This window comes from Lissotriton vulgaris, unplaced genomic scaffold (assembly GCF_964263255.1).
Source record: "Lissotriton vulgaris unplaced genomic scaffold, aLisVul1.2 SCAFFOLD_1706, whole genome shotgun sequence".
NCBI lineage: Eukaryota > Metazoa > Chordata > Amphibia > Caudata > Salamandridae > Lissotriton > Lissotriton vulgaris.
Genome location: NW_028246877.1, coordinates 363254 through 378833, shown reverse-complemented (window position 1 = coordinate 378833; position 15580 = coordinate 363254). Strand labels below are relative to the sequence as shown.

At 47.2% G+C, this 15580-nt stretch overlaps 1 protein-coding gene across 1 annotated transcript in view; it reads left to right on the top strand.

Moving 5' to 3' along the window:
* Positions 1-864: 864 nt before the first annotated feature.
* SHISA3 (shisa family member 3) overlaps positions 865-15580 on the top strand; it is a 74892-nt gene continuing 60176 nt past the window's right edge. Inside the window, exon 1 of the mRNA XM_086949566.1 lies at positions 865-1566. Coding sequence (XP_086805692.1) covers positions 1293-1566 — 274 coding nt within the window. The 5' untranslated portion in view covers positions 865-1292. The remainder of the gene's footprint in view (positions 1567-15580) is intronic.

Here is a 15580-nt window from a genome sequence, read left to right as displayed (position 1 = left end):
ACCATGACTACAATCCCCACCACAACTACCACCATCACTTCCACTACTGTCTCCACTGCTATCCTGACCATTATAATAACTATCTCCACTATAACAGCATCACCAGTACCACCACTGAAACCACCATTAACTTCACCCCTCTCCAAAAGCACTAATCACCATGACAACTATAATCACCAGCACAACTACCACCATAACGTCGGCTACAGCAAAAAAATCACTACCTTGATGTTCTTTTGTGACTGTGTTAGACGATGTTGTGTGGGAGGGTAGTGTGGCTATGTGAGAGAGATATTATGTGTATGTTGTAAATGATCAAAAAAGGCCAGACCTGTTGGCTTTGCGAATGCTTGTAACTGTAAAGGGCACCTACCGAACTGCTTCTAAGCGCTTTCAGAAAATAAAGGAATGCGTAGAGAGATAGAATTAATGAAGCAGAAAAGCCATATTTGAACTTTAATAACTTTCATTAAATTACAGGTATGTGCATTCTACTGGAGAGAATACTGGAACTTTGACACATTAAAAAAAACCGCTGAAACTATGTTTTAGCAGCAAATAAGCGAAAACGTTGCAAATTTTACAAGTAGCCGAGGCTTTAGGCAGAGTTGCGCAAAATAATGGACAATGACAAGCTTGCCCCGGATTGGCATGAATGAGATATTAAAAACAGACCCCTGGGCGTTAATGAGCAGGAATGCCACAGCAGACCATAGGCTAAGATGCTGCGTAAAGCAGCAGGAGGTTTTGGGGCGGGAACGAGGGGGCTGGGCAGAGACGGGCCGGGAGCCTGTGATTAGCTGCCCTGTGACCCGGGCTCTCTGAGAGAGGGCCACTGACAGCCAAAGTCAAGGCAAGCGAGGAGGGAGCTGCAGCCGAAGCACGGTCTGTGCGCACATGGCCCGCGGGCTGCGCTGAAGTGAGAGCACAGCCTAGCGCCTGCGCCCGGGCGCTGCCTCTTCAGTGCGCACCCACCTCCTTCACACAAGCAGCGCGGGAGAGGACGGAACTCCACCGCACTTTGGACATCCTCAGTTTCAATACACTGCTGGTCTCGGGCGCCCCCGGCAGCAGGGCTGAATTTAAGGATTTGGGCGGAAACAGGCTGCGTGTCGCTCCGCGGAGGATGGTTCTTCTCCTGCCTGACTAATCTCACACAGACCCAGGGCAGTGACTGCAAACTCCGAGGAGCAGCGGCTGGGAGGGTCGCCTCTGCGGGGGCTCCTGTGCTGCCCTCCGCCCCATGCCCCGCTTGACCGCAGCCCAGGGCGCTAGAGGGACCCGCTGAGGCCATGCAGGCGCCGCCGCTGCTGCTCCTGCTGCTCCTGCGCTGGCGGGGGGCGACCGCCCAGGGCGAGTACTGCCACGGCTGGCTGGACAGCGGCGCCCGCTACCACGAGGGCTTCCAGTGCCCCGAGGCCTTCGACACCGCCGACGCCACCGTCTGCTGCGGCTCCTGTGTGCTGCGCTACTGCTGCGCCTCCGTGGAGGCCCGCCTGCAGCAGGGCGGCTGCACCAACGACCGGCCGCCGGGCGAGGAGGAGAGTCAAGCCGCCCCCGCTGCTCGTGAGTACCGTGCGCGCAGTCCAGCGCTACAGCGCAGCGCACACACTCACCACAAATCACCTGGCACCAACTCCTGCAGACTCCCTCCACCCCCAGGTGCAAGCACTGCTCTCATAAGGACCCCTGAACCAGAGGGCACCCTGCCCACTGCCATCACCTGAACATACCATGACCTGCGCACACAGGGCGCATCCGTCCCACAGCCATCACATATCCTGACCCGCACACACGAAGGCGCATCCGTCCCACAACCATTACCTGCACATATGTGCGCGCAATCCAGCGCTACAGCGCTCTGTCACCACAAACCCCCCAGCACCCAACTTTTGCAGACTCCCTCCACAACTAGGTACAAGCACTGCTCTCACAAGGACCCTCAACCACAGGGCACCCTGCCCACAGCCATCACCTGCACATATGACCTGCACACTCAGGGCGCATCCTGCCCACAGCCATCACCTGCACATATGACCCGTACACACAGGGACGCATCCGTCCCACAGCCATCACCTGAACACACCATGACCCGTACACACAGGGACGTATCTGGCCCACAGCCATCACATATCATGACCCGCACACACGAGGGCGCATCCGTCCCACAGCCATTACCTGCACATATGACCCGCACACACGAGGGCGCATCCGTCCCACAGCCATTACCTTCACATATGACCCGCACACACGAGGGCGCATCCGTCCCACAGCCATTACCTGCACATATGACCCGCACACACGAGGGCGCATCTGGCTCACATCCATTACCTGCACATATGACCCGCACACACGAAGGCACATCTGGCTCACATCCATTACCTGCACATATGACCCGCACACACGAAGGCGCATCCGTCCCACAGCCATTACCTTCACATATGACACGCACACACGAGGGCGCATCCGTCCCACAGCCATTACCTGGACATATGACCCGCACACACGAGGGCGCATCTGGCTCACATCCATTACCTGCACATATGACTCGCACACACGAGGGCGCATCCGTCCCACGGCCGTTTTCTGTACATATGACCCGCACACACGAGGGCGCATCTGGCTCATGCCACTATCAACACCCCCCCCCCCCCCCCTTCCCTCGCTCCCAGGGGTAGATCCTGCTCACAACCCACAGCACCTTAAAGACACAAAGACACCCTTCTTAGACACTGACCCATAGGTCAATTCCTGCTCACAACGGCCAGCAGTACCCCACGGTTATAAGGCACATCGTCCTCACACCAAACAGCACTATAACCACAGCCTGCGCAAACAATACCCCCCCCCCCCCCTAATGGGGTCATTCTATTCGCATCCACCAGCACCCTAACACATGCTGATCACACTTACCAACCCCACCCCACACACACACAGCGCATCCTCCTATAACCCTGCTCACAGTGACCCTCACCCATAGGATGCACCCTGATCACACTCACCACAATCCATGCACACACCCTGCTCGCCCGCACATATCCCCCTAAAACCCACTCACACCGTGACCCACAGCCAAACGACACACCCTGTTCACTCACACTCTATACACACACCCTGTTCGCAGACGGACCCACATTTATCCCCCTAAAACCCACTCACACCGTGATCCACAGCCAAACGACACACCCTGCTCACACCCACACCCACTCACACTCTATAGACACACCCTGTTCGCACACTGACCCACATTTATCCCCCTAAAACCCACTCACACCGTGACCCACAGCCAAACGACACACCCTGCTCACAGTGACCCACACCCATAGGATGCACCCTGATCACACTCACCACAATCCATGCACACACCCTGCTCGCCCGCACATATCCCCCTAAAACCCACTCACACCGTGACCCACAGCCAAACGACACACCCTGCTCACAGTGACCCACACCCAAAGGATGCACCCTGATCACACTCACCACAATCCATGCACACACCCTGCTCGCCGCACATATCTCCCTAAAACCCACTCACACCGTGACCCACAGCCAAACGACACACCCTGCTCACACCCACCCACACTCTATACACACACCCTGTTCGCACACTGACCCACATATATCCCCCTAAAACCCACTCACACAGCGACCCACACCCATGGGCACATCCTGCTCACACTCACCACAATCCATGCACACACTCTCCTCGTACCCTAACCCACACACATCTTCCTGAAACCCTACTGACACAGTGACCCCCACACACAGGGCACATTCTGCTCACACTCACCCGCACTCTATACACAGACACCATGCTCACACACTGACCAACACCAAAAAGATGCATCCTGCTCGCGACTGTCAGCACCCAACATGCACCTTGCTCAAACATCGACCCACACTCATGTGTACACACCCTCATACCCACACTGGCGGAAAATCCTGCTTACAACCACCACAAGCCTTTGAGCACCGTGTTTTCACACCGACCCACACCCAGGTCCTAGTCTTAGCCCCAGCTATGCACACTCCCCATCATCCCACTAACACCAACAGACGCTTATGCACAACATGCATAACCTGTGCACACCCACCAGCATCTTGTTCATACCTCCGGTACACTGTGCCCACCCTGCTCACCCCCTCAGCACCAGCGCTCTGCACACACTCTATGACACCAGTGCCCACTTCCTGTCACCGTCCCACAGGGTGTACATGCACTGCTCACATCCTTCGCACCTGTTCACAGCCTCCATCACCCTGTGCAGTGTGCGCAGCCTGCTCACATCTCTGAAGCACGTAGCGTGCGTGTTGTGAACTTCCTGCAGTGTTCGTGCCCAGCCTACACTTTATTTTATTTTATTTTATTTCATGCGTTTTTTATATAGCGCGGACTTTACCCGAAGGTGTCAGAACAGTAATGATACACGAGGAGAGAATTACAAGTGAACAACTTACAAAAGCAAACGTTAAGTTACAGGAGGCAAAGGTGACAATTGTGAGCAAACAAAATACAAGAGGTAGCAAACGGTACATTACAGGAGGTAATCTGGAGGATGTACACCTACATCCCCCAGAAGTGTCGGCATGCCCACACACCACCCAGCACCACCCTCACACCCACCTCAAATCAACAGGTGAGCAGCACCCCATCCAGGACTCGCTGCAGAGCCCCCTCACGCCATCTAAAGCCATATGTGTACCCTCTCACACACCAGAGGAGTACAGCCCTCAGGGCTTGTGCACGACCTCCTCAGATGTTCCTGTGCACACCCTCGTACACACCCAACAAGGGATGCAGCCTCCAGAACCCCGTGCGCGCCTGTTCACACTATCTAGTGCCCTGTGCACAAGGGATACAGCCCTCTGCATGCCCTACTCACACCATCTAGTGACATGCGCGCGCACACACCAGAGGGGCAAAGCCTCAAGAATTGCCCCCGCTGCCAATGACAGTAACATCACAGCTAATACGTACCACACTCTTACAAGTGTGACAATTCGGACTCTTCCGGGTCCCCAAAGTTGAAAGAATGGCCTGGGTGGCAGATATTAGTTATTTTCAACGTATAGCCGGTGCAGAGCACTGGAAACCACTGGCTCACTTTAAGCACTGGGGATAGAGCTTCCAGAACCAGGTGCACGCCCTATCCACTCCATCCAGTGCCCCGTGCACACCCTCTCACACAGCACATAAATGATAGAACCCGAACAACACTTTGCACGACCCTCTCACACATCTAGTGCCATGTGCACGCCTATACTTATTTCCTGCAGTGATAAATCTATGACCAACGGTAAGGGTTATGCCAGGTATGCACTGGGAAATTTTCACAAATAATTCCAAGTTTAATGTAATGATTCAGGTGCTCTTCTTCCAATAGTCTACCGTCAAGGCCACACTGTTCTGTCAATATGAAGATAAATGGAAGGAGCATCAAGTTCACAATAAAATCATCAGTCCAGTACTGTAGTCCGTGATTTTTATTGTTCAAAATCTTATTCCACACTTCAAAAATTTCCAACACAAATAATGTCCATTGCAATATGAATTATAAGAAGTATTTCGTCTGTAAGTAAATGTTTGCTTGTCCACGAACAATCAATCTCAAACAGCCTACACGTTTCGTCCTCCTCGGACATCATCAGGGCAATAAAAAAAAAACATCATGTTACTTGATAAGTTCTAGTCCAAAAAGATATCTTCAGAAAAACTCCAATTTTACAATCTGTGATAACTTGCCAAGCGCGTTAGTATATAAAGTCCAAAGTTCCAGACCGGCGACAGTAGGTCATGATAAATCTGCTGATGGATATTTTTGAAGTGTAGAATAAGATTTTGAACAATAAAAATCACGGACTACAGTACTGGACTGATGATTTTATTGTGAACTTGACGCTCCTTCCATTTATTTCCTGCAGTGGCCTGTGGGAGAAGTAGCCTGCTATTCCAGATTCCTTGCCAAAATAGACTGCTCGGTCTAGAACTGCCGCGTGACTACGTAGTCGATGTGCCGATGACGTGAAGACCATAGACTGGCTCAGTTCAACCACAGGACACCTGCCTGACACTCCCTTGCAGAGATGCCACCCTACCCTCCACCCATTGGAGATGTCGCACTGCCCTGCATGCAGTCCTCTTCACCCATGAAAGATTCCACACCGCCCTCTAGGGACCCTCCTCCTCACACAGTAGAGATGTCACTCTGTCCTGCATGCACAGTTCTCCTCTCCCATTAGAGATGTCACACCGCCTTCTAGGGACCTTCCTCCTCACACAGTAGAGATGTCACTCTGTCCTGCATGCACAGTTCTCCTCTCCCATTAGAGATGTCACACCGCCTTCTAGGGACCTTCCTCCTCACACAGTAGAGATGTCACTCTGTCCAGCATGCACAGTTTCCCTCTCCCATTAGAGATGTCACACCGCCCTCCAGGAACCTTCCTCCTCACACAGTAGAAATGTCACTCTGTCCTGCATGCACAGTTCTCCTCTCCCATTAGAGATGTCACACCGCCTTCTAGGGACCTTCCTCCTTACACAGTAGAGCTGCCATACTGCCCAGCAGCAACTTTCTGCTCACACTCTGAGATACCGGTCCTACAGCGACGTTCTGCTCACCCACAGAGATGTCCTGTCCTGCTGAAACTTTCTGCTCACCCTGTGAGATGCCATACTGCCCTGCAGCAACTTTCTGCTCACCCACAGAGATGCCATACTGTCCTGCAGCAACTTTCTGCTCACCCACAGAGATGTCCTTTCCTGCTGCAACTTTCTGCTCACCCACAAAGATGTCCTGTCCTGCTGAAACTTTCTGCTCACCCACAGAGATGTCCTGTCCTGCTGAAACTTTCTGCTCACCCAGTGAGATGCCATACTGCCCTGCAGCACCTTTCTCCTCACCCACAGGAGATTCCATACTGCCCTGCAGCAACTTTCTGCTCACCCACGGGAGATTCCATACTGCCCTGCAGCAAATTTCTGCTCACCCACAGAGATGCCATACTGTCCTGCAGCAACTTTCTCCTCACCCACAGAGATGCCATACTGTCCTGCTGCAACTTTCTGCTCACCCACAGAGATGCCATACTGTCCTGCAGCAACTTTCTGCTCACCCACAGATATGCCATACTGTCCTGCTGCAACTTTCTGCTCACCCAAAGAGATGCCATAATGTCCTACAGCAACTTTCTGCTCACCCACAGGGATGTCCTGTCCTGCTGCAACTTTCTGCCCACCCAGTGAGATGTCATACTGTCCTGCAGAAATGTATGCTCACCCGGAAAGTGCTCATTGTACCTTGCATACTCACCCATAGAGACGCCCCATCGGCCTGTAGGCATCTTCACACTTATCCATAGGGACGTTAGTCTGCCCTTGCGGCTCCTCCCTACTCCCTTACTGATATCCGGCTGCCCTGAGAGTCACATTTCTGTTTACCAACAGAGATGCAGCTCTTCCCTGCAGGCAGCTTCGCCCTCGCCCATTAGAGAGGTCACATTCCCCCAGTTCAGATTCCAGTAATTGCCCATCTGGGAGACGCACTTACCAGCATGGGCGCCTGTAAACAAACAAACACATGGCGACGAGAAAACCATGTGACTCCACTTAATTCTTGTTCTCCCCCAAGTTAGCCTTACTTTTGTAAAATGATTTATAGTTATGAAAGTCTGTATGTCAGAAGCACGCGTAACCGGTTGGACATGGCCCCTGTTCCCGCCCCCACCCCCCAGGGCTGTACTATTCGGAAAGCCTCTCTCCCTGTCCTGTGGGACCCATCCTGAAATCCGGCGGGCTGAGAAAAGGATGCCGGAACACGTCTTGGGTCTGTCTTTTCGTGAGCCTGTCCTACTCCAGCCACTGCTCCCTCCCGGTGTGACCCCACAAGCGCCGGGCGTTGAGGCTCGCTGCTCACACACTGTGTGATCTTGTCTGTGAGCAATGGGGCTAACTGCAGCTCAGCGGGGGCCTTTGTGCCTGTCAAGAGAGGTTTTCTGTGGGGTCTCTGGAGCAAGCATCCGCTGAGACAGACGGGAGGGGAGGGGGCGGGGCTACGGGTGGTAAATGAAGCATCCTTTGGGACAGACCTCAGTCAAAACATCACTCTGCGCTTAACATCAGATTAGCAGCACAGCTCACTCGCCCACTCCTCACAGGCCCAGTAATACTCATCAAAACACACACTTCAACATGCGCTTAAAGGGTGCTTCACAAAGGCGAAAAGAAACTCTTCCCGAAGTGTAAGCTGCACGCATGTGCCCATTCGTATACATTCCATCTAGATACGTGAGTGAGTAAAACCCGTTAAAACGCTCACGCATAAAGTATGTAATTTGCAAAACGTTCATTTTGACCCCAATACTGCCGAAAACCTCGCGCACTCGGCCAAGAAAACGAATGACGACTTTCCCTCAATGGTTTCTCAAAGAGACACACTTCTCCGTTTCAAATGTAGGAACATCGGGCATTTGTAGCTTCCCGACTGATAAAGAAACCCCTTTATGTACAAAAGTGGACCTATGTAATAGGAGGGGAAGTTCTCGTTCAGGAAAAAAAATGAAAAGCATTTTTATGTCACATATGCTGAGGTAAACCTAATGACGTAGACCAGGATGAGACCGGCACCCTCGTCGAAAAAAGTCACACTTATAACTTTACGACGAAGACGTAATGTATGCTTCTGTTTTTTGTGTATGAGCTAACCTGTTTTAGATGTGTTCATTAAGTATGGCAGACCATTCTCAGTTTCCTGCCCTGCGCCATGCACTGGGCACGCTCCTGGCTACACCCACTTTATCTTAATTTAGGTTTATGTTAAGAATGAAATGTTCACAATTGCACGTCATTTGTATTTCTGTTTCCTTTTGAGTATCGGCACGCGCGAGTCTTGTGCAAGTTACTCATAGATATAGAACTTTTATAATTTTTATAATCCGGGGAGTAAGTATTTATTTTGTGGTTCAGCCAAAATGATCCCGTGCAGTGTGTTCCTGTTTCAATTTTCGAAGAACACCTGCGTTTTGACAATCATATATTCCGCAATGACAGTTTGTAAAGTTCTGCTGAATTGTGACACGTATAGCATGTTTTCGCTATTGAGATTACATTTTGTGTATATATTTATATTTACAACTACAAGACTTTCAATTGAGCGAATGTCTTGCCTCTGAACCACACCAGTACACCCCAGTTCAGAGTTTTGTTCCTTCATAAATCTCTGTTTGTCTACAAGCTAGAGCGCACTGACGTGAACAGGTGATGCGTTGGCACTATATAAAAATCTATAATCTTGTATCTTTAATCGATATAAATAAATACGTGAAGGCACGTGTTGAGTAGAATTAGTGTTAAGGGGTGGAACGTGATTGTTCCTGGTTGAGGTAGTGGCCAGCCCTTGTGAGGTTTGGGTGAGTGCCAGGTGGATGAATAGTTAGGCACTCAACCTCTGCAGTCAGGACAGTGGCGCGAGCCTCCTCCCTATGACCTTCAGAGGAGAGGGGGATGTTAGTAAACTTGATGTTCAAATGTGGAAGGTGCGACTCATTTTGAGCCTGAATCAATCTGAATTTCTTAATATACAAACAGCAAAGTGCAAAATAAGCCTGCTCAATTTTGCCTTAGCGACAAAAAGAAAATATGTATTTAATATGAATTAGAGCTTAATTTGTATACTACCTCCCGTATTACACAAGCAGGAAAACAGTGTAACATATAATTGCTTCTTTTTTTAATCGGTGCAAAATTGATATAATATGACTAGTTTCTGATGCGTTGCACTGAGATTGTCTGCAAGGTTGCACGACACTGCTGTACAGGCACAGAAGTGCCACGTCTACTTGTGATTATTATTTATGGGAGAACAGGTCATATTTCATTGTCAACTGTCAAAGCAAGAATCCCGTTTTCTAGCATTGCTTTCTCCACCTGACCACATTGTGTGATCCAGGAAAACCACTTCTCCAACTGTGTATTAACTTATTTAGCAGTCACAAAACCCGAGATTTGAATATAAATTATTCTTCTGACACAGAATCCCTTATGGCCTCATTTCCAGGACGGAGCATGCTTTAAATAACCAATTTCCCAAAGAGTGAAGAATCTTTTAAACATTGTTTTAACAGTAATGGCTTTCCCCAGCACTTCACTGCATATACCCAGGGCCACTGGAATTATGTGGCATGGGAGAACCAAATTATGTCGTAGGGATGGCTAAATTATGTGGTAAGAAAAGGCAAATTATGAAGAGTATTGAGGCCCATTTTGTAATAGTATCACTTCATTTTATTTGATAAGCACATTTTATTTGTATTTTTCCATAAATATACAAGATAACCCCTAGCACATAATGATAAGCACCACCCAGCACACATATAAGGATCATTGCAGCATTACATAGTCTCTCAATTCAATTTTTCAATTTGGTTTGGTTAAATAGATCAACCATATAACCAGTACAATCATAAATCAATCTACAATAAAATTATAAAATATGAGACTACAGGCATAAGCATGATCATAATAATCCAGATACAGAAAGTGCAAGTGCGTAATTCATGTACGGACCCTAGCAATTTACATAAACATATATGGTCCTGGTACAGAAAGTGCAAATGCAGAAAGTTACATGATGTAGATCTTATATTATAGTATAAAAAGAATGGTTTTAAATAAAATTTTCTAAAATGAAAATAGAATTTGCAAAATAATAACATGTGGCATCATCTTTGTCGGGAAACTCCATCACATGGGCATGTTGAACAGAGCACTGTTTCATAACTGGGAAATTAACAAGATAATGTATGGTACCCAATCTTAAGCGTGTCAACACAAATCGACGTGATGCTCTTTTCACGACTGACAGGTAAGTTTGGAAACCCCGTTTAAGATCCAGTTGCGGATAAAAAATAAAAGTTGATTGGTTCTTAATAACACAGGAGCGGGCCTCTGTTTTGTGGGCTAATTGAATTGTTTTTATCTCCGTTCTGGCAACAAAATCTTCACACCCAGGATCCAGCCGAATATCACAATTAAATAAGGATTTAAACCAGTAAGAAATATAATTAAGCCAAGGTATTCTTAGACAGTTCTCCATTTTGAGGCAGTCCCATATTATAGCTTGGGTGAACATTGTCTCCTCTTTAGACCATATTGGTTTCCATAGTAGGAGAAGGCGCAATGAAGCCAAATCAGAAATATATTTAATGCCCACCTCACGATGAATAAGTTCAGTGGAGGACAATAAAGGGACACATAACAAGCGTTTTTAAAATGAGTTTTCGGTTTGTTGTAACAGATTACCTTGGCAATGTCCCCAAACACCTGCCCCATAAAGTGCTGCAGTGACACATCGTATCTCATAAATTGTCAACATATCTTTGATACGTCGGTTGCCCAGTTTAGCAGCAAATCTAAAAATACCATTGATATTACTCAACATTTTAGAACAAGCATTCTCCCCTACGGGAGCCCATGACCTGTTCCCTGCAAATGTAATACCCAAATAACAAAATGTTTTGCTATCTGGACCTTAGAGCCTTCTATATGGTAAGATCTGGATGTTATTGGGTTCCTGCCGCAAGCCATAACAAAAGTTTTCGATTTATTAATTAACCACATGGCTGCTGGGCGTTCCCCCCCCCCCTGTGCTGGAAAATGCCATTTTAGTGGCACCATGACAAGCTCAGCTCGTCATCAGCACACGACACCTTTTGGTGATGACGAGCTGAGCTCGTCATCAGCATCGAAAGGGTTAAAAGCTTTCTTTTAACAATAAAAGCAGTAAAATTATCGATAAGACGCTGTATGTAACCCGATGGGGGTGCGAGAGAGTAAAACCGCATCATCAGCGTACAAGAGAATTGGGATAGGATTCCCATCCACCCTCGGTGCATCCGACTCGGACAATTTCAGGGCTGCGTCTACATCATTGATGAACAATGAAAAAAGTAGTGGAGCTAGAATGCAGCCCTGTCGGATGCCTCTTTTAACTTTAAAAAGGGGGGTATATCCACCTGAGTAACAATACTGCACCTTTCTTGACAGTTCCCCATATAATCTTGCCAAAAAATAAACTATCTCTTTGGTAGCACCCATTTCTAGCAATAGGGGCCATAAAATAGAATGGTCTATCAAATCAAAAGCAGTGCTGAGGTCAGCAAAACATAAATATAAATTACCCTCCTTTGCTAGGGTATACTTGCCGATGAAAAGATCCAAGTTGACACACTGCTCTAGTGTGCCAATTCCTTTTCTGAATCCATATTGTACTTGTGTGAGGACCGACTTCTCTGTAACCCAGCTTCTGATCTTGAAAGAATGACACTACTCATGATCTATATAGAGGAATCCAGTAAGGAAATTGGACGTAATTACGGACGTCAGTTTTTACTCCTTTATTGTGGATTGGTATTATAATTGACTGGCCCCATGATGCTGGAAATTGGGTCTCGACTGCCGTATTAAAACACTGGTAAAAAGTGGGGGGTCATAGAACCATTTCGTTTTTATAAAGGTCTTATGCCCCTTACTACTAATTATACCCTCAGTGACCTCCTCTATACTAATTGACAGGGGTATTATTGGCCAATCAGTGGGGGATTGGGTAGGCAAAGTGGACGGAATATCTATGTCAATTGGATTAAAACATTTCGAAAAATGTTCTACCCAGGAATTGCAGTTAATATGGGAATTAAGTTCTGGTATATGATCATCCTTCAAAAAGGTACTATTAGCAGTATCCCAAAACAATTTACTATTTTTAGTGTCTGCTGCCTGGCTTAAATCTTCCCAGGCAATTTCTTGAAGCTCCACTTTTCTGGCTTTTTGGGCTGAAGCATATTCTACACGTAGAACCTTGTTTGTATCCGGGTATCTTGGGTTACACCCCAGGGCTTGTTTGAGGCAATGTAGAGCTGCTGTACAATTATCGTCAAACCAGCCCACCTTAGGTTTTTTATTTCCGCAAACTGGTTTCGTCAATAGGCTCTCAACAATATTATTGATCTTAGTGAAATTGGCGAGCATCAATTGTAGATCAACCTCATCCCCTAAGCAAACTTGGATTTCATTTTGGCATTGCATAATAACATCATACTGGATTTTAGATGGGTCCAAGCCAGCCCATTTTTTCCGGACACCATTCGGTCTAATGGGGGCAATACACAGGCTATAGGAGACACTGGTTACATTTTTAAAACCCCAGCATAATAAATGGAGAGAAATACTATTATGATCACTAGTTGGTTGACCCGTTATCCAAGGTAGTGAAAACAAATGTACACTATTACACGAAATTATGATGTGATCAATATTGGACATTGCATTTCTACCTGTGAATGTAGGGCGTTTCACATTATGTTTATCAGTGGCACAGTGCAATAATTCTAAATCCAGCTTAGCAATAACACTATTTAAAGCCATATCATATTCACAATGGGGGAAGTGCATTTAACAATCATCGTCAGATTCCCCCCTCCTGTGCCCACAGACTTTAGTCAAAGATAGTTGGCATATTTGAACATTAAAATCACCAACCCAGGGAATAATGATCGATTTTCTAATGGTACTAGTCAGCTTCTCAAGTTCCCTTTCCAGGGCATAGACAACTGACCCGCGGGAAGAGTTAAACACATTATTATAAAAATTGATCAAAATAACATCTTTACCCACGGGGGATGCCAGCCACATAATCTTGGCTGTACAGTACAGTATTTAATTTTACATTTATTCAAATTGGTGGAGATCAAGATCAAAAGACCACCTTTTGCTCTACCAGAATGGGAAGCCTGAGCTGGGAGCCAATGGGAGGTAAACCCTCTACATAAATTGGTTCAATACTCCACGTCTCCTATAGGCATATATATCATGTTGGGCCAAAATACAGTCAGACCATGATGGTGGACCAATTTTACTTATAAAACCGGAGATATTCCAGGTGGTGACTTGATACCCATTACCCGTATTGGCCTCATTAGCTTCCCGAAGGGGTTCTTCGTGCCCCGCCACTTCACTAGTGAAAATTAATTCTGCTGGAATAGATTCTGAATCTCTAGGGGTGGTCAGTGTCCATGTTACATTTGTAGGCAGCGTTCCACCCTGCTCTATCATACACAGATCGACCTTTCTAAATGAATTGTCATCGTTCTTGTTTCCCGTTATAGAGCTTTTGGGTACATATCTTTCCCGTTCTACCTGACTGGACTGTATGGGTCCCTCGCGTCAGTCATTAGTATCAAGATTACTCAAGGCCTGGTATCTATTTGCTACTGAAATAGCAAAATTGGGTAAGGTAGTAAGCAGGGGGGGCTAGCAGAGGTCCATTTCTAGGCCGACTACCATTTCCATGCGTCACCAATAGATGTCTATAGAAGTACCCCAAAGGGAGAAGGGTAGTATTAAATTCCCAGGGAGAAGGTGGTGGTGCCTTTTTTTACGAGTATTGCTTGCCCACCTTGGAGACCGGAAATTAATAATGATACAATCACCATCAAAACATTTTTTAAGAGGCCCGATTCAGCCCACTCTACGTGTTGTCAAAATCTGACTTGCCCCTTCCATTGGGTAGTCACAATTGTTGGTCAACCAAAATACCACTTTGTTCATAAGTGAACCATGTTCTTCTACCTGACCAAGTTGGAGTTTGGGTACATTAACCAAAATTGCAACATATGCACTACATTCGGGGGGAAAGTTTATAGCCCTGGCAGTTTTTCTATCCCAGTAAGCTGAGTTCTTAAACCATCAGACTTTACGAGATTAGATCTAATACATTTTCTTGACTTAGTCTCTACTATTTCCTTCTGGGGTCGGTCAGGTCTATAATTATTAGTTAACATTCCTGTTACAATATTTGCATCTTTTTCCCCATTTGCCGCCTCTACGATAGGTATCCCTTCCTTAGGATTATTACTGGGTTCACTATCCGGGGCAGTGATCAAGTTAATGGGGTCTACGGTACTATCTTTCTGTTGGATCCTAATCGACTCCTTTTGGAATTTACCGTTAACTTTATCCAGCGATCCACTGATCTTATGGATTTCTCTGGCTAAAATGTTGAGTTTGTCATAAAGCGGCCTTAGTAGCTCTATCACTTTATCATAAATGGCCGCTAGTGTTAAACCATGCTGTGGGGGTCTATTCTAATCAAATGATCAGCAGGCGGACCTGGTTTCCCGATATGGGTATTCTTTTTATCTTTTTTTGTTTTAGGATTTGGATTAGAATTCCCCTGTTCTAGGGCATTCTTGTTGCGTCCCCTGGTCTTTTTCAGATGTGGGGGGCTTTCAGGGATGGTCAAAGTAGGGGTCAAAGATATTCAAGTACAGTCCCCATTAATCCCTCCAGCATTAATGCCATCCATGCCCGTCTCCTTGACTAGCAATGAGTTATTAGTCGATTTATCGAATCTGGTCTCGCTAGAGGGACTAGTAGGGGTCCTAACCTCATTCCCCTGTTCTCCCCCCATACAGCTAGAACCCATGGACAGACGCCTCTCAGTGCAGTGCAGTGGAGAAGTGTGGCTCAATGGTTAGAGCGGCAGACCCTGATGCAGAGGTCTAGCCCGGGACCAGGGTTCAATTC